At 43.5% G+C, this 20440-nt stretch overlaps 2 protein-coding genes across 5 annotated transcripts in view; one reads left to right on the top strand and one right to left on the bottom strand.

Annotated features, from left to right (window-relative positions):
- Window positions 1-20440, top strand: part of FKBPL (FKBP prolyl isomerase like) — a 55153-nt gene that overhangs the window by 13444 nt on the left and 21269 nt on the right. The window contains exon 2 of one of the 4 annotated variants that reach the window (XM_081317483.1): window positions 1127-3757. The exons of the other annotated variants lie outside the window; for them this stretch is intronic. Coding sequence (XP_081173609.1) covers window positions 1144-2127 — 984 coding nt within the window. The 5' untranslated portion in view covers window positions 1127-1143 and the 3' untranslated portion in view covers window positions 2128-3757. Of the gene's footprint in view, window positions 1-1126; window positions 3758-20440 lie in introns of those variants that run through there. 4 annotated transcript variants of the gene reach the window in all.
- Window positions 6579-19224, bottom strand: PRRT1 (proline rich transmembrane protein 1; the record flags this gene model as incomplete). The annotated part of the gene is made up of 4 exons (XM_081319121.1): window positions 6579-6755; window positions 13090-13266; window positions 17246-17658; window positions 19164-19224. 4 exons carry the CDS (start codon window positions 19222-19224, stop codon window positions 6579-6581), a joined length of 828 nt encoding a protein of 275 aa, XP_081175247.1.

Genomic DNA, 20440 nt, shown 5'->3' with positions numbered 1-20440 from the left:
AAGCCACTGGTGAATGTGCTGTGATATTGTTGAAGGAGAATGATTTTTGTTTGTTTGCCTGCAGCAAATCTTAACAAACCCCACAGGGACAAATGCTTTAATAAAATGGAGAGGGCAAGTAGAGAGCTCCATACAGTAACAACTGGATTAATTTATCCTTGTTAGGTTTTTTTTAATTCTTCCTATAATCCATTCCGAGGCTTCATCGTCTTTGTTTTTCTTCATGACAATTGTTATGATTTAAGCTGCTGTTACTCCTGTTTTACAGGCATGGACTGAATGACAAGCATTGTTTTATAGTTTCGAGATCACACAGTGAAACTTTACCTTAAGGTGGGGTTTGGGGGGGAAAAAAAGCAACTGGATTTGCATCCACCCTCCCTAGCCACCAAATTATTTTGGTTTGATTCTCACAGTTTATTTATACCACTCCAATTTATAATGTGGTTTGTTTGGTTCTGGTGTAATGTTGCGTAAATGCAACTTTGGCAATTCGTGAACCCATGTTTTGTGGCTTAGTATGTTTTACAAATCCAGTTGGTTGTTTTTTCCAACAAACCATGGTTTAGTATGATACAAAGGGCTGAGTCAAAGAGAAGGATCTGGGTTGTTTGTAGGGTTGCAGGGAATAAAACTTCTATATGTCAACATCTGTACGTCAAATCCTGACATTCAGAACGACTTGCCTTTAGAAGCTATGGATCTCCATCACTGGAAGTTTTTAAGAAGAGACTAGACAACCATTTGTCCAGAATGGTATATAGTATCTCCTGCTTGAGCAGGGGGTTCGACTAGAAGACCTCCACGGTCTCTTCCAGCTCTATTATTCTATATTCTATTTTGTATTCTTTACAGAGAAGTAACCTAGTGCCAAGGAGAAATTTCCAGACAGAACAATTTACCAGTGGAATGACTTGCCTCCAGACATTATGGGTGCTCCAACATTGGAGGTTTTTAAGAATAGATTGGACAACCATTTGTTCGGAATGATATAGTGTTTCCTACTTGAGCAGGGGGTTGGACTAGAAGACCTCCAAGGTCCCTCCCAGCTCTGTTATTCTTTCCATGGTCTTCTTAATAATTCAGCATTAAAATAACTCTCATTCTCTCTCTTGATGGGACCCAGGGCTTTCTCGTCACTCGATGTGGAACCTCAGGTTGAAGGCGAAAGGGATGGCAAGCTCAGAAAAAGCTTGTCTGAAGAGCCAGACGGGTAGAGAACGGGAAGCGGGCAAGAAGCCAGACCAGAGAATTCCCATTTGTGACGAAAGTATCCGAGATGCATCCCTTGGGAATGAAAAAAAGGATCTTGGGTACCAGGTAAAAGAAAACCAACCGCTTCCCATCCAGTCCCAGCCAGGGGTGTGCTGGGCTTGCCCAGATGGCACCTTTCTCAAGCTGATCCTAAAGGCTGGGACAGGTTTAGATAAACCAAAGGAAGGGTCCATCTGCCAAGTCTTCATTGAGCCCAATCATGAAGGACCCTTGAGCTACCCATCCCGCAGGTGGGCCGAAGTAGAGCTGGGTGGGGGTGACGCCGAATGGGACGGTGTGGTGGACCGTGGTTTGGAAACCATGCTGGCAGGGGAGCAGGCTGAACTGAGGCTGACAGCCGGCGGCACCATCACTGTCCAGTTGGCAAGCTTCACGGAAGCCAAAGACTCTTGGGAGATGAGTGCAAGTGAGAAGTGGGACTTGGTCCTCAGCAATAAAGAGCGCGGCAGTGAGCTGTATAGGGCGGGAGCCATTGAGGCAGCTGCCAGGCGCTACGCTAGGGCCTTGCGCCTGCTCGTGGTGGCTGCTCCTCCCCCGGATTATGACCAGATCAAGGCGGAGCTTCACACCAACTTGGCCGCCTGTCAGCTACGGTTGCACCAGCCGGCCAACGCCGCTCAAAACTGTTCCAAGACTCTTGTGCTCCAACCGGCCAACCCCAAGGCCTTGTTTCGTCGAGGCTTGGCCTACGATGCGATGAATGACCTGGAGGGGGCAGCGCAAGACCTAAAGGGCGTCTTGCGAGTTGAGCCAGGAAACCGAGCAGCCCGCCGGGAATTGGAAAGGGTTACTGAGAGGATCCGAGCACGGGATGCTAGATTGGCTCAGGCCATGCAGAAAATGTTTGCTTGAATAAAATCATGTTACCACGTCAGTGTTGGGGGATTGCATTTTCCTTGTGATTCAGGTGAGCAACCGAAAATTGGAGCTGGTGCTTGACACTATGAAGTTTATGGCTGGGCAAGATTAGCCTTTGGTGTCTTTGCACCAAACCGAACACCATTTGCCTTTAACACACTTTCTTACCTGTGGAAAAATCGACTGAATACAGATAGTCCTTGACTTACGACCTACACACTGAGACCAAAATTTATGTTGCTAAGTGAAATATTTGTTAAGTGAGTTTTGGCCCACTTTAGGACTTTTCTTGCCACTATTGTTAAATGAATCATTGCAGTTATTAAGTTAGTAACACAGAAGTTAAGTGAATCTGGCTTCCCCATTCATTTTGCTAGTCAGAAGGTTGCAAAAGCGCATCACATGACCCCGGGACTCTGCAACCGTCATAAATATGGACCAGTTAATTTTGATCATGTGACCATGGGGATGCTGCAACAGTCGTAAGTGTGAAGGCAAATTAGGCTAAATTACTCCATTTTTAGCAAAGAAACAGCATTTTCAGAGCTGCTTTAAATCATCTTCTGTGGCTTATTAGAGCCCAGTCCTTGTGTAATTTGGGGAAGGAGGGAGAAACGGTACAGGTAGTCCTTGACTTACAACACAGCTCATTTAGTGACTGAATTGCAGCAGCACTGAAAAAGGTGACTTATGACTTTTTTACACTTAAAACTGTTGCAACATCCCCATGGTCACGTGATCAAAATTCAGATGTTTCACAACTGACTCATATTTATGATGGTTGCAGTCTCCCGGGATCATGTGATCCCCTTTTGTGAACTTCTGACAAAGCAAAGCCAATGGGGAAACCAGATTCACTTCATTTTTAAATCCCATTTATATCCCACCCTTCTCCGAAGACTCAGGGCGGCTTACAATTTAAGCACAAACCAATGTGCTTAGCAACAGCCTTCATTCTATGTATATGCCTGCTTATTAGGGCTTTCGCCCACCCTCCAAGCGGCATTATTACAAAGTCAGCTTATTGCCCCCAACAATCTGGGTCCTCATTTTACCTACCTCGGAAGGATGGAAGGCTGAGTCAACCTTGAGCCTGGTGGGATGCGAACCTGCACTAACAACCATGTGACTAATTGCAGTTATTTACTTAACCACTCTGGAAAGAAAGGTCGTGAAATGGGGCAAAACTACTTAACGACTGTCTCACTTAGCAGCAGAAATTATGCGCTCAATTTCAGTCATAGGTCAAGGACTACCTGTATTTTGAAAACGTGCATGTTGAAAAACAAAAGGAGCAAACTATATGCAAATTTACAACACAGGCCAAATTTTGGGTGTGGCACTTGTTTACATGGCAATGAAGAAATCTGAATATTACAGAATTCATATTTTTTAAAAAAAAAACAAAACAAAAAAACTTGAAGGTGTGATACTCAGCTGGAGAGTCTGCTGTAATGGAGGAAAGCCAAAATCTCCCACCTACTATTATCATAGTTTTTCCCAGTTCTCTCCTTGCTCTTCTGGGGCTGTCAGATGCTCAGTGAATTGCTTTAAATCCATACATATTCCTTTTTTGCTGTTTCTAAGCAACCATCTCCTAAGAGACCGCAGAACCTGGGGATGGTAAGCCAGTGGGGGGGGGGAGGTGAGAAAAAATTGACTGGGGTGAAAGAAAGGATATCGAACTTTCCCTTTGTAAATACAATTACTGTACATCGGATGCTGGGAATCAATCAAATGTCTTTATTAACAGATTCTGTAACCATGTCACTTGCAAACAGAGATAGAGTACAGTCCAACATCCAAAAGGGGGGTGAGGGGGAATGAATGGGAAGTTTGTATGACAATATGAGATTTGGCACAGATTAGAGACGACGGGAGGCCTGAAAAATGCAAAATAATGCAATTTTTTTTCTAACTGAAGCCTCCCCATGCCTGATCCCTGAAATGCACAATGTTGAGTGCCCATTAAATTATCCAACCAATTTTGGTCGATGCAACTCAGCAAAGGTCTACTTATTAATCAGAATGAGGCATGTGTCAAAGTCTCAGTCGTCTCATGTCCATTTGTAAATTAAAGGAGCTGTTTCTGTTAATTGTTCTCCCGTTTATATCAAACTATTGCATGTAATAAACCAGCACCTCAAAAGGACAGTATTGGTCTTTCTTCTATGCTAATTTACTACCTGCAGCATCATTCATAGAAAAGAGTATTCAAAAATATCCTACATTCACTTCCACATTGAAATAAGGTAAGATTCTGCCACCACATCTAGTGGGCATCATATAGAATATCTCCAGAATCAATTTGCATGTCCCAAAAGGGGTGGATTACAGACCATTGTCTGATTACGGACCATAGATGTGGGTTGCAATTTTGAGTATTTTTCCCAAATCCTCCCTGAAAAACTAGTTAGTAGCAATAGCCGGAATAGCTCGGTCCTTCTCTTAGCTTACTACAGGTAGTCCTGAAGTTATGACTGTAATGGACCTTACCCACCATGGCCATAAAGCAGGTCAGTCACATGGCCAACCCAATTTTATGAACTTTTTTGTAAGCCATAATTTGAGGACTATCTGAATTAAGCTGTTCTGTTGATTAGTTTTTTTAAGGTAAGCCTGAGGTAGGTTAGGGGGACAGATGATCAGACAAGTAAGTGTCGTAGCCAAATAGGGGTATAAAAACTTTGTCTAAATCCAGTTGTCTAACGTGCTACCTTGGCGCTACTTGCTGGTTAATATTTAGAGTTGGGGGCACTACATATATATATATATATATATATATATATATTTATATATATATATATATATATATATATATATATATATATATATATATATATATATATATATATATATATATGTATATATAAAGGGAACACAAGATAAGACATCCTACTATTAAATACAGTACATTGTGTTGTTTAAGTGTTCCCTTTATTTTTTTTGAGCAGGTTTAGGATCAGACATCTTTTCTGGAACCCTTCTCTGGATTTTCCTCTAGGTTGGACATTATCTGCTTCCTGGAAATGGCCACATTGGACCGCCCCCCCCCAACTGATGGACAGTTGGATTTTTTTTTTGCTGCATCTTTCCTCCTCCAGTACTTTTCATCTTCTCACCCCTTCTGTCTTGTAAATCAGTTAGATCTTGCAGTTCTTCTGATGTCATCATGCTGGCTGCTTGATACTATCAAAGAATTGTCTAGCAGTTCTTATTACCACCACCACCACCACCATTACCTATCTTTCTTTCTTCCTTGGCTTGAAGTTTACTGTAATGTATGCCTTTGCCCAGTGATGGGATTTAAATATGTGAACAACTGGTTCTCTTGTGTGGATGCCACTTCCGGAAGTCCATTCTGGGCCTGGGCAACAAAAAATTAGCTACCAGTTCTTGCGAACTGGCTGAATCCCACCACTGCCTTTGCCTAATTCAGCCTGGACATCAGCTAGTAGCAAAAGAGTTGGCTCGCTGCGTACATGTCTAAAAGGCAGCCAGACTCTCTAAGCCCATCTGTTAAGAATATTGTGAGAGTATCGTTAAGTATGTGGATTGCAGAATTAGGAGCCAGATGGGAAGAAATCAAACTAAGTACAAAGTTTTTAAAAAAAAACAAAAAAAACTGACAGTCCTCTCCAAGGAAAAAATGAAGAACAGCGGTGTGAAATGAAAGGTATAAAAAAAAAAACAACGATGCTTTAAGCTCTACGAAACGGAACTTCAAAAAAAAAAGTCTATTTAAAATAAAGCACTTGCATGCTTGCCAAATGCAACATCTCTAAAAAGCGTATGAAAATATATGCCTTCCTAATTACAGATGGTGATTTGTTTCACTTAGCACGGAAGCAGCGGTTCCTTTCACACCGCAAATAAAACAGGGAAGTAGCCAAATCAGGCTCTCCAAACGTTGGGTGCTTCTCCATCTATTGCAAAGATGGAGAAAGGGAAGCAGCTGATGAAAAAGAATGATGGGGGCAGAGAGACGGCTTTACCGAGACTGCACTGGCGTCCCGGTCCATACAAGGGCAGCACTAGGCATGCAAACACAGCGGGAGGAAGATGGTTATTTCTTGGTCACAGAAGGCGGAGCCTACTCCTCAGGAAGGAAGGAAGCAAGCAACGTATTCTGGGAAAGGAACAGACGGAGGACAAGCATTTCGCTAGGAGCCTTAGCTTATGGAGCACGTCTGAATGGTGTCACCTGGAAGTCATTCTGCCGAGTCGGTACGGCTAGCAAGGCCAACAACAGCCGAGGATGATGGGAGTGGGCGGAGAGAAGGGTGGAGAAGGGTTGCCAAGCATTCCGAGTGTCGGCAAGGGTGAAGACAGAGGAGAAGGAGGGGAGGCGGTTGCCAAGGACCATCCCCGGGGGTGACTGTTGCCAGGGCAGTTGTGACCAGTTGTCAGGGTACAGGAGTAGGCCGAAGAGAGGTAATTGGTCGCTAGGGGTCCCAGTCGTTGTCATGATGCTGAGCGGCAATGATTATCACCACCGTAAGGATGGTGCACAGGACCATGGCGGCGATGCCCACTGCCAGGCTAATGAAGGAGAAGTTGCGGGCCTCCCGGGAGGCAATTTCTGCCGATACGATGTCGCCACGGGCAACAGCAGTTCGCACCTAATGGAGAGAACAAAGAGCGTGGGAACAGGAGGAGAACACAGCCGCTGCAGCTGCAAAACACGTCCGGCACATGGCACAATATATGCCTCCCCATTCACTGTATCTTAACACACTCTTCAATCAACAGTAAAAGCTGGCGTATAAGAGATGAACAATCATTTATAGACTGCAGGGAGAGGACTATGTTCTTTTGTGCCTTCCTCTAAGTGTAAGACCCCCTCCCTACTTATAGATATTAATTTTTATCTATTTTATTATTTATTTTTATAAATAACTCAAGGCAGCAAACATATCTAATACTCCTTCCTCCTCCTCTTGTACCTACAACGACAAATCTGTGAGGTGGGTCAGGCTGAATGACTGGCCCAAAGTCAGCCAGCTGGCTTTCATGCCTAAAACAGGACTAGAACTCACAATCCCCCAGATTCTAGCCTGGTGCCTTAACCGCTACAGCCAACTGGTCTATTAATTTCAATTAATCATATGAAAGAATCTTCTACTCTGGAAATTTTTGCTGCCATGTTAGTTTTCCTTGTGGAAGCGTGTGAGGGAAAAGGACAGTCAGTTTTTGTATTATTATTTATCTACTGGATATACATTCCTTTTTTCTTCACTTTAAGGTAAAGGTAAAGGTTCCCCTGCACACGTGTGCTAGTCGTTTCCGACTCTAGGGGCCGGTGCTCATCTCCGTTTCAAAGCCGAAGAGCCAGCGCTTGTCCGAGGACGTCTCCGTGGTCATGTGGCCGGCATGACTAGACGCCAAAGGCGCACGGAACGCTGTTACCTTCCCACCATAGCGGTCCCTATTTTTCTACTTGCCTTTTTACGTGCTTTCGAACTGCTAGGTTGGCAGAAGCTGGGACGAGTAACAGGCGCTCACTCTGCTACGCGGCACTCGGGATTCGACCCGCCAAACTGCCGACCTTCTGATCGACAAGCTCAGCGTCCTACAGCATATATAACCCACCCTCCTTTTTTTTTCTACCACAATCTTGTAAAGCAGTCTTTTTCAACCGTGGTGACTTGAAGATATCTGGACTTCATATCCCAGAATTCCCAGCTGGCCTGCTGGCTTGGGGGATCCTGGGAGTTGAAGTCCAGACATCTTCATGCTGACAACAGTGAGAAACACTGTTGTAAAATACGTTCAGCTGAAAGAGAGGGACCAGAACTTGGGTTTCCCTATTCCAGCACCAGCACCTTCATCATTGAGGATAAGAAGGAACTGGCCCAAAGTCTCTCAGAGAACTATGATGGCTCTCCTCACTTCTAATCTAGCACCCTCATCGCTTTTTCAGCTCCAGGTGTGGGAGAAAGGGACTGGCAGAAAATCCCCAGGAAACATCCATGGCTCAAGAGGAATTAGAAACTGTGTCTTTCCAATCTTAGTCCTTCACCACTTCCTCACGCTCAGAGTCGTATGAAGGTGCCCGTTGTCATATGGGTAGCCTAGAACTTTCTTTTAAGGCCTCAGTTCTATGCCTTGGATATGAGAATCAGATTTGTGGCGTTCAGTTGATGATTACCTGTGGGTACTCCTCAATTTACAATAGTTCATTTAGTGACTATTCAAAGTTCCAACAGTACTGAAAAAATTGACTTATGACAATTTTTCACATTTACGACCCTTGCAGCATCCTCATGGTCACGTGATCAAAATTCAGATGCTTTGGCAGCTGATCCACATTTATGACAGTTGCCGTGTCTCAGGGTCATTTCATCAGCTTTTGCAACCTTCTGACAAGCAAAGTCAATGGGGAAGCCACATTTACTTAACAACCATGTTATTAACGTAACAACTGCAGTGATTCACTTAATACTGGAACATCATTGCCTCACAGATTAGACTGGCCCCCACTAACACTCGGAAGGTGCTGAAAACCTGCTTCTGCCATCAGGCCTGGGGAACTCAGAATGGGATAGAGCCCATCAAATGTGATTGTGTATTGAATGTGTATTGTGCTAGTTGAATGTGTATTGTCACTGGGATGGGGGGGGGGTTATTACATTATTTTATTAAGTTTCATCTTGTTATTTTTAAAAAAAATTTAAATGATGTTTTTCTATTTATGGAAGCTACCTTGAGTCGCCATGTGCGAGTAGGCGGCAATACAGATTTTCTAAATAAATAAATAACATAACATGGGTCAACATTTCACAACTTTTGTCTCACTTAACAACAGAAATTTTGGGCTCAATTGTAGTCATAAGTTGAGGACAACCTGTATAAAGGACTGCACATTTAAGACGGCAGCCTAAACCAGTCTGTCGCTTGCCGATTCCCTTTGAAATAGTTTTTTCTTTTCCACCACTGCAATCATCTGACACTCAAGTGTATTTTTTTTAGTATTATCGTCTTTTCATGTGGCTTCTCCATGTCCCCTGAGCAAGTGTTCTCAGCAGCTGTCAAGCACCCGTTCGACATGTTACTCATCCTTTGGGCAGACAAACAAGAAGTGAGTGGAACAGTTCAGATGGAGCCAGGCACATTATGGCCTTCTACTGTGACAAAATGGTTGCCTGGCTCCTCAGAACCATGAATTGTTTTCAGAACGAAGCCATTTGACTCTACAAAATGTGTACTGTACATGTGTGGGAGGTGAGGAATGCCAGCCAGACATGAACAGGGAGTCACGCAGCATCTGTTCAATCCATTTCCTTTGCTGTGCTGTAGATTATTTCCATCTCGTGACGTTTCTAGATCTAGGAAGTGGGCTCCCTACTCCAGAAGGATTTCCTCAATCACTTTGGTACTTTAAAGATGCTTGAATTCCAGTGCAGCTGCAATACAGTATTATTTAGGACTGCTCAGTACACCATCATCACAGGCAGCTATGGGAACGAAGCCTCAGTCCAGAGATCGTGTTTCTCAACCTTAGCCACATATGATGCATGGACGTCAACTCCCAGAATTCCCTAGTCAGTATGCTGGCTGAGGAATTCTGGGAGTTGAAGTCCATGCATCATAATGTGGCTAGGATTGGAAAACACTGGTCCAGATGCTTGCAATGTAGAAAGCAGCAATGAGAAACCTTGATTAGGGTCATCTCTGGTTTCCATTCCTCTTTTTTTGTGTCACCTAGCCCCTTCAAGATTGGGCCACAAAACAAACCACAAAATCAAGTGTTTTAAGTTGATCACACATGACTAACGTGATCAATTTAAAAGTACTTGTGTCCTCTTCACTGATGTTGTAAAATTGTTTAATGGTACTGAAAATTCACTCGTTTTGCAAAATGTTTTTAAATGGTCGTCCATTTGGCAACTTCAAATTTCGGTTAAGAAATATTCAGTTTTATATATTGGAAAACAAAACCAGAATGTAAAATATAAGTTGAGTGGTATTAGTAAATGACCCACATTTTGTTAAGGACCAGGGTGTACTCATCTGTAATGATTTATGTTCCAAAATTCATTGTAACAGCACTGCTTTTAAAAAAACACTAAAAGTTATGAATTTAATTCTATCAAGGGTATTTTTTGGGGGGGGGGAAATACAGTATTGCTCACTAGAGCTTACAAAACATATGTTTGGCTCATTGTAGAGTATTGTTCAATTGTTCAACATGAACACAATTGAGCAAGTTCAGAAGTACTTGACCAGAAAAATCTTGCACTCTTCTGTCTATAATAGGATACCCTATGCTACTAGGCTTCAAATTCTTGGCTTGGATAGTTTACAGCTGTGACACTTGTAGTCAGACATAGGTTTGTATACAAAATTAGTAATGGCTTACCTGGAAATGTTATTTTTAGTTTTAATTGTAAAGTAACATGTGCGAACAGCCGCTTTAAACTTAATGTAAACCGCTCTAAACTGGATTGTAAAAAAATTGATTTTTGTTTGTAACAGATTTAGTTTAGTTTAGTTTAGTTGTTTATTGAATTTATATACCGCCCTCTTCCCGTAGGACTCAGGGCGGTTTACAAAGTATTTTAAAAACGTTAATACAATACAAAGGATAAAAACAGTTAAAAATAATTAAATTTGATCCCTGAAAAAAATATATATATAGAACCCCATTTAAAAACTCTCAGCCTGGGCCGGAAAGCTCAAAGAGCCAGGTCTTCAGGTCCCGGCGGAATGACCGAAGGTCGGGGGCAGTCCTAAGCTCTATGGGCAGCTGGTTCCAAAGGGCAGGCGCACCCACTGAGAAGGCCCTCCCCCTGGGTGTTATCCGCCGGCAGTCTTTTACCGCCGGCACCCTGAGAAGGCCCTCCATGTGGGAGCGCACAGGACGAAGGGAACTTGATGCTGGCAGCAGGTGTTCCCTCAAATATCCCGGACCCAAGCCATTTAGGGCTTTATAGGTCATCACCAGCACCTTGAATCTCACCCGGAGGGCAACCGGAAGCCAATGCAGCTTGCGGAGTAGAGGTGTTACATGGGAGTATCAGGAAACCCCCATCACAACTCGCGCAGCAGCATTCTGCACCAGCTGAAGCCTCTGAGTGGTCCTCGAGGGCAGCCCCATATAGAGAGTGTTGCAGTAGTCTAACCGGGAGGTCACGAGCGCATGGGTGACTGTGCGTAGGGCATCTCGGTCCAGATAGGGTCGCAACTGGCGCACCAGGCCAGTTATATTCAAAGTATAGAACAGGGGTGTCAAACTCAATTTCATTGAGGGCCGCATCAGCATTGCGGTTGCCCTCAGGGGGCCGGGTGGGTATGACCAGGGTGGGCGTGGCCTACTGGGTAGGCATGGCTAGAGTGCGTATGGCCTACTGGGTGGGCGTGGCCAGCTCTACATCGTTCGCATCAAGGGTGCCTATGGGGGCCTGAGCAGGAGTGGGACAGATCTGAGGGTCTCTGGCAGAAGGAGGGTTTCTGGGCCAGGGCCAAGGCAGTGGGGGCCATTACCTCACTGTTTCCAGGATGGCTTCGCGGGCCACATGAAACCACTTTGTGGGCCGGATCCGGCCTCCGGGCCTTGTGTTTGACATGTCTGGTATAGAATATCTTACCCGATTTAGTTGTTTCACTTACTAACTCGTATAGTTTTAATTCCAACTTAACGTCTGTGGACCTCATCCCCCTATTTAAGACGTTCCTAAGTGAGAAAGTGCACCAACTATTGTCCCTGTCACGTTTTAGCTTTTTCATTTTGTTGGTTGGAATTTGTAATTTTTGTTGGATGAACGAATAAAAAAAAAATCAATAAACGAACAAACAAACAAATAAATAAAAGTTCCATCTAGGGAAAGAAGCAAAAAGACCCTAACTTGAATATTCCATCTTACCATCTCCAGTGATTCTATATCACTACCCCAAACAGCTCTGAGCCTTGGAAATCTAATTTTTAAAAATAAAAACAAGATTCCCAGAGTTTGGCTACCTCTGTTGTAAGACTCAGCCTTTGGCAAGTCTAGCAACAGCATCAGCCCCCTTCTGTCCCCAGCTGCGGCTCTACCTAGCAACACAACACATTTTCACTCCCCATTACGTCTCTGAGTCTTTCTTAATCTGCAGGAAATTAGCACTATGGAAAATGAAAAAGGCTGCCCACTGCTGCCATCCTCAATTTGGGGCCTGCAAGGAGAAACCCTAGGATTTTCTCATAAATGTGACACTCTTAACACAAGCAGCAATGGGGGAAAAATCTTTTCAGAGGGAAATAAGGAAAATTCTAGCTGGGAGAATAGTTAATCAGTGGAACAGCGTGTCTCCTGAAGCTGTGGGTGCTCCATCACTGGACGTTTTTAAGAAAAGATCGGACAACAGAAACCCTCCAACTCCTTGATCTATTTATAGCAGCGGTCCCCAACCCTTCCACCTTGGTGGAGAGGGAGTGTGAGTGGCAGACAAACCTGCGCCTGCACAGCTCCATTGGTGCAAATGGCGGGCGCGGGTGCCCTCCACTCACATGAATGAGCTTTGTGCACAAGTACAAGCGCCTTTCGCTCAAACGCTCTCCACTTGTGCGAGTGGAGCTTCACGCATGAGCGCAAGTGCCCATCACTCGCATGAGTGGAGCTTTGCGTGTGTGCTTGCCCATCACTCGTGCGAGTGGAGCTTTGCATGCGCACTTGCCCTTTGCTCGTGTGGCCCAGTTTGAAACATGCTGCCGCCTGGGAGTGGGCCACACCCTGGGGGTTGGGAACCTCTGATTTATAGATGGAAAAATTCTGGTTCTTCAATTTGGACCTTAGTTCCGATCTTTATCCAACAAAAACAACTATCAAAACCAAAAAAGAGACAGCTTCCAGAATCCCTACTACATTCCACTAGGGTCCTAGACAATGCACTGAAAAGCAAACGAATAAATACAGTTGTTACTCAGAACTCCATCTCCTGTACCTCACCTGCTGGATTGAGGCATACCCCACTCACCTGCACAGCCTTGATGATAGCAATGATGCCTGTGGGCCAGAAGCAGCAGATGGTGGTGAGGACAGCAATGGGAAGATAATCGTGCGGTGGGCGCCGAGGTTCCAAGATGGCAATGCCAGGCGTCATCTGTGTTGGGGAGAGAGCTGGTGGTGGAGGTGGGTTGGCCTGAGGGTAGGGCTGGAAACAAGAATCAAAAAGCTGAAGAAAGCATTCCTTCATTCAGTCAGTCAGTCATTCAACTTAACATCAAGGAAAACAATTTTCAGCACTGTCAAGTAGAAGAATACTTTATGGAATGTACCATTTGAAGCTGCAGGTGGAGTGTTGCAATTTTGAGTGTGTTTCCCCATCCTTCCCCCCCCCCAAATAGTTCAGTGGTAGATTCTGCAGGTAAAAGATTGCAGGTTCCAATTCTGGTATCTCTTAAGGTGGGGAAAGACATTAGAAATGGAATTCTCTGGTCAGCCTGGGCAACAGGTGGAAAGTCTAGGAGTTGTAGTCCCAACACACTGGAAGAGCGCAAGGTTGGGGAAAGTGGGAAAAGCAACTAAGATTATGACATGCTCCACACCTTGCATTAGATTATTATTTAACAACAGATTGCTGAATAAACCACAGTTGGCTGACCACAACTGGAGTGGATGCTCCCAACACTGGAGGTTTTTAAGAAAAGATTGGACCAGTATTTGTCTCAAATGGTGTAAGGTTTCCTGCTTTCCTCCGCTAAGCAAATCTTGTTCACATGACTATGGGAAATGCTGGAATGGTCAGTGCAAAGATCAGTCATAAGTCAGTGCCATTGTAATTCTGAACAGTACCTAAACAAATGGTTGTAAGTCAAGGACTACCTGTATTGATGTTTTTAATCTCTGTTTCCTCAATCACTTGTACAAGTTGGTTGGCCATTTGAATCAAATCAAATCAAATTGAATTTGAGGTTTTAAATATGGAGGCACCCAAAAAAGAAATCCCAGTTGAATGTCCTAATGATCAGAACCATGTTACAAATGTTTAACACCGCAGCAAATAAACCAACTGGGAATAATTAAGGGGTGAGAAGCAAGCAAGGAAAAATTGCAAATTGCAAATTCTCTGCAGCTTCCGATCCTAGCAAGGATAGCGGAAAAAGAACTCAAATGGTGCTTTGCTGCTAACGGCGAGAAGCTCCTTCGCCTTCTAAAATTCTGGTCAATGAAAGGCAAGCAATGAGTGGCATTTTAAATATTGGTAGTAAAAATCATCCATCCACTTTTCGGTGCAATCCAGCTGCCTCCATTTATTCTCTGGGCTCCTCCCCACCCCCACCCCCATTTCTGACTGTGGGCCTGATAAAAGAAGACAAATTAGCTGTTCTTTTACGGAAGCTTGTTCGCTCTGCATGCAAAAAAGACAAAACACCACCTACAAAGAGCACATAATTAATACGTGTCAGGAGTGATACAAAGGCCTAGCCGCATAAACAAGATTAACATGGTTTTCAGCTCTAAGAGTACATGAATTCTCAGATGCCCTTCCCCTGAACCTCACAAAGAGGAGGGGATGACAAGCTGAACTGGTTGCTGTCAAACAAGCCCCAACCTACCGGCTTGCTTATATCCATACATTGTTTTTAGCTGCAGTTTTTTTTAAAAAAAAAAAATAGAAATAGATGGATTCACATATTCCACTCAGGCTGTTTTGACCTAACAGGATGTCTGCATCCAACTGCAGGGGTTTCTAAAGGAAACAGTAGCTTAGGGTTTGGTGTTATGCATCAAACAAGTCCCTTTTAATTATAGCAAAAGGAACACAGTTGAAAGAAATAATGGCTTCGCATAAAGGACAAATTATAGTTTCTTTAAAGTTAGTAAGAGGATAAGGCTATTTCTCTAAAACACGATGGCTATATTTTAGAGCAGGCATGTCAAACCCGCGACGTCATGTGATGTCGCGTGATGTATCGCGACTTTTCCCCCCATCACCGGCAATGTGGTGGGCACGGTTTCGGCATGACGCATATGGCCCGCAGGCCAGGAGTTTGACATGCCTGTTTTACAGGAAGGTTGTCCTTTACTAATCAAACTGCTGGGAAATATAAAAACAAAAAAAATAACATATTGCCTTGGATTGTTATATGCTCAAAGATTGGAAGAGGAATATTATGAAAACTAATCAAGGAGACAATCCACCTAGAACTAAGGAGAAACTTCCTGACAGTGAGAACAATTAACCAGTGGAACAGCTTTGCCTTCAGAAGCTTTGAATGCTCCAACACTGGAGGTTTTTAAGAAGAGACTGGACAGCCATTTGTCTGGAATGGTACTATAGGGTCTCCTGCTTGAGCAAAGGGTTGGACTAGAAGACCTCCAAGGTCCCTTCCAACTCTTGTTATTCTGTAATTACGGTAGAAGAATGGATTTTGAAACTAACGAAGCAAGCCAAGAGAGCAAAATTGACCGCTTTGCTTAGAGACAGTAATTGGACTAAATTTCTTGCAACTTGAAGACCATGGTTTGATTTCTTACAAGATAAGGAGAAAAATCAACTCTTGACTTTGGAATTTGAAGATTAGTTTGGGTTGGATTAGAGAAATATCACAGCTTTTTAAACATAAGGCTATTTGGATTTAACAATTTAATAATTGTTAGATTAAAGTTAAGACAAGAATATTTTATGAACACTGAGTGCTGATTACTAGGATTTTAAGATGAACTATTTAAATTTAGAGAGAGATTGCTGTATGGTTATTTTCATCAGAGTAAAAGAAAGTCGTAATCTATCTTTATTATAAATATGTTTATTGTACTCCCCCCGCCCGTCACTTTTAATTTGTATCTTACTCCTTCTCTCTTCTCCCTGCCTTTTCTAATAAAGGACATACTACAGTCATACATCAAGAAATCATGGTTCGCGGTACATCTGCACTAACTCATATCTGCAGAGTAAAGAGGCAGTCCTTGACTTGCAGCCATTCATTCAGTGACTTTTCAAAGTTGCAGAGGCATTGAAAAGGTCACTTACAGGCGGTCCTCACGTTTACAACCACTGCAGCATCCACAGGATCACATAATCAAAATTTAGGTACTTAGCAACTGGCACATCCAGGTAGTCCTTGTCTTACAACAGTTCATTTAGTGACCATTCAAAGTTACAATGGCACTGAAAAAAGTGACTTAAGACTGTTTTTCACACTTACAACCGTTGCAGCATCCCCATGGTCATGTGATCGAAATTCACACACTTGGAAACTGACTCATATTTATGAAGGTTGCAGTGTACCAGGGGGGTCACTGATTCCCTTTTACGGCCTGCTGACAAGCGAAGTCAATGTGGAAGCCAGATTCGCTTAACCACCACGTTACTAAGTTAAGAACTGCAGTGATTCACTTAATGACTGTGGCAGGAAAGGTCGTAAAATGGGGCAAAACTCACCAATGTCTTGCTTAGCAACAGAAATGTGGGGCTCTGTTGTGGTCGTAAGTCAAGGACTACCTGTATTTATGACAACTGCAATGTCCCTGGATCACGTGATTGCCATTTGTGACCTTTTCAACTGGCTCCTGACAAGCAAAGTCAATGGGGGAAGCCAGTTTCATTTAATGACATGATTCAATTTACAAATGCAGTGATTTGCCTAACAACTATAAATAGAAATTCTGATCCAAACTGTGGTCTTAAGTCGAGGACTACGAATGAGAAAGTCCCAAACTAATACAGGTAGTCCTCGACCTACGACCACAACTGAACCCAAAATTTCAGTTGCTAAGTGAGACTGTGGCGGTTTTGTCCCATCTTACGATCTTTCTTTACATGGTTGTTAAGTGAATCACGGCAGTTGTTAAGTTAGTTTCACAGTCGTGAAGTGACACTGGCTTCCCCATTGACCTTGCTTGTCAGAAGGTTGCAAGAGGGGATCACGTGACCCCGGGGACACTTCAACCGTCATAAATATGAGTCAGTGGCCAAGCGTCTGAATTTTGATCACGTGACCCTGGGGAATGCTGCAACGGTCTTAAGTGTGAAAAACGGTCATAAGTCACTTTATTTCCCCTGCGCCTTGTAGCTTCGAATGGTTACTAAATGAACTATTGCAAGTGGGAGACTACCTGTAAGAAAGTCCCAAACTAATACAACCCCAAGAAACTCTCTGGTTATCCAACCGAGCATAAATACTCACCGCCCCTACAGGGTAGACTGGCACATATGCCGTACAAGGCTGTAGCTGAACTGGATAGCCCGGGTGCATGTAACCTCCGATGGGGAGGGTCCCGACAGGCGGATGTGTCTGCACGACGTAGCCCTGGGCGGCTCCGTTGAACTGAGTTTCCTGCATGTAGGGGTCAGGGGGGAGGCGGGGTAGGGTGGCGGAATGGTGGCGGGGCGGGCGCGGGAGGGTGGCTGATGTGGGGGGAGGCCGGGGGAGAGTAGCAGCCCCTCCAAGCCGGGGCAAAGTGGCTGTTCCCGAATGCACGACCGTCGCAGAGGAATCTCTGTATCCCGGGATGGGGGCATCCTGGGGAGGGGGAGGGGGAGGTTGCAAAGGGGTGTTGTAGGGTGGCGGAGAGGTGTGTGGGGCAGAATCGGGAAGTCCTGAAATGGGAGGGGGGAAAAAGAGGAAGGAGTTAAGATAAAAGAAAATACCAGAAGTTACATGTTAGCGACGACATGTTCTCAGCGAAGGAAAAGCCATGGAGAACTTGGTCAAAAGCCATGTGGTTATATTTGTTCCTGTTCTATCAACACCCGGCTTCCCTGCTTGATCTATTCTGCATCCAAAACACAAATGTACCCATTCAAATAAGATATTTTAAAACCCAGCTCCTGAACTCTCCCAAACATTAGCAGCAGACTATACAGGCAGCTTGCAATCTGCTGCGCCATTCCAGCGTTCAAAATACAGATAAAAACAGCAACAGAGACAGATTCTGTGCTAAGGTTAGCTCAGCCCACATCTTCTTCTCAATTTGAGTGTCAGAAGCACCCCCCCAACCCCAAAGTCTGTCAGAGAAATGCAACGTGACACCACCGCCCCAAGTTGCTTTCCAGCTGACCAATGGTCCAGAAACAGAGAGGCCTAATTCTGTCACACTGACAACTGCAGAGAAATGGATGTTCAGCCTTTCTGGTTGTCTCATAGGTGTGGAACTCCCATTAGAAAAAAGGTTTGCCTGCATAAAACAGAACACGGCATTCATGCCAATTTCTCCTATGGGCTTTGATATTAGCCCTTCAAGTTAGACCAGGTCAGGAAACAGGGATGACCAAAAATACAGGTAGTCCTCGACTTGCAATTGAGCCCCAAATTTCTGTTGCTAAGCAAGACAGTTGTTAACTGAATTTTGCTCCCTTCCGCAACCTCTCTTGCTGTGGTTGCTAAGTGAACCACTGCAGTTACTAGGTTAGTAAACACAGTTGCTAAGTGAATCTGGCTTCCTGTAAGGACCTGCCTCAACTAGATCTCCCAAGAAAGCAGAACTCTTGAAACAGGAACTTTTATTGAGAGTTAGTGATAGCAGGAAGGCAAAGCAAAGTCTGAAGATTTCTCACGTGAAAGGTTACATCATAATGCCAATTCATGTCTTGTCCCACCAATGTCCAATTGTCCGATTGAAATCCAGCCAATCCACAGGTGTTTTGGGAACCTAGTGATTTAGCACCCTTCTCAATCTCCCTCTCAGTTTTGTTTCTCAACGATCCCAGGCTCCATTGTCTGGAGATAAGACTGAAGTTTTTAGGCCACATTCCTTTCACACGGAGGGAGGGCAAAGCAGAGCAAGGCAATTACATTTCCCAACAAACAAGCCTCCCTCCCTCAGCAGGCCCCCAAAATGAATACATAGGCACAAGCAATACACAAATCCATTTGAGGGGTCCTGACACTTCCCCAGTGACTTTGTTTGTGAGAAGGTTGCAAAAGGTGATCACATGACCTTGGGACACAGCAACCATCATAAATTCATGCCAGTTCCAACATCCGAATTTTTATCACAGAGGTGCTGCAACAGTTGTAAATGTGAAAAATGTCCTGTCACTTTTTTCAGTACCGTTGTAACTTTGAACAGTCCCTAAACAAATGGTTGTAAATCAAGGACTACCTGTAATAGAACTGATGTAGGCTGTGATCTTCAAAGCCTGGCAGATCTTTTCCATCACCATTTATAGAAAGGAGAAATTTATAGAAATTTATGAAAGAGAACCAAGATGTGGCAATCTTGAGTTTCTTTCTTACTCTTTCCTCTTTTCCCAAGCTAAGTTTGTGTTTTACTGCTGCGTTGTTGTTTTTTCTCCGAAGTTGTTTCAGCGCTCCTTTACATTGGCACATAGTATCTGTTTTGCCTCTCACTGCAGCCTCAAAGCTTGCCCAAATCATTCACATTGCCAAACCTATTTTTAGGCTACAAAATCTGCTTATTTTCCTTTCTGGACCTATCTCCTCTGGAATCACCTGTTTCTGGTGGTGGTAGCAAAGAAGTCCGACAAATAAAAAAATATTTAAAAAGACATAAGCTTTTTCATTGCTGCTGCTCTTTTCATTTGATAAAATTTGTTTGTTGGAAAAGGCGTTACCAGGCTTCTGATTTTTTATTTTATTTTTTATTTTTTGCCTCCAGAAGGTGACATGGCCCTTTTCCTGCAATCTGTACAACATTTCTTAAACTGGGGTCCACAAACCCCTTGGAGGTCCTAGATAAATTTTTAGAGAGGTCCATGATCTTGGGTGAGGAAAAAGTTAAAACTTTATTTTCACTTGCCTATAGCTTTTCATTCAATAAAGAAAGTAGGCAACACTGTTATTTATGGCCTCTAGACTCCAAAAATGTGGCTAATTCTAATAAATCTTACTATTTTAGATTATTATGCCCTGAAAAAGCAAAAGCAGTATATTCCTTTTTCTCTGAAAAAGCTGTGTTGACTAAAATGTGGAGACAGTTTGTGGAGCTGTGTTATTATGCAAATGTAGCTCGAATGTAAGCATAAAACAATGCTCTGCAGGATTAAATTTTCCTTCCTATTTTTCCTTTCTCCACTTGGGGAAAGACATCCCGTGCTGATGGATCATGGGCTTCCTTGATCTTAATACTCATCCATTATCTTTTATTTTTGTGTATTTCGGACTTCCCTGACCATTTTGACATGCACAGAAGTGGGAAACAAGAATTCTGGAGGAAAAATACAATTTTTCCAGCTGTGTAACTAGGCCCTTTTCTTGAACTGGGAGATGCATTCAGAGGTCCAGCCTGAAAAATGAAAACGTTACTTAGTAGCTAAACACCCTTATTTTTTAAAAAAAAACAACAACAACAATAATCCACATATGAATAATATGGTAGCTAATCTGTTTTAATTGCACAATTGTTTTATGCTATATGGG

Source organism: Vipera berus, assembly GCF_964194415.1.
Source record: "Vipera berus genome assembly, chromosome: 2".
NCBI classification, from domain to species: Eukaryota; Metazoa; Chordata; class Lepidosauria; order Squamata; family Viperidae; genus Vipera; species Vipera berus.
The sequence above is the reverse complement of the archived record's forward strand: the minus strand, read 5'-3'. Positions and strand labels throughout refer to the sequence as shown.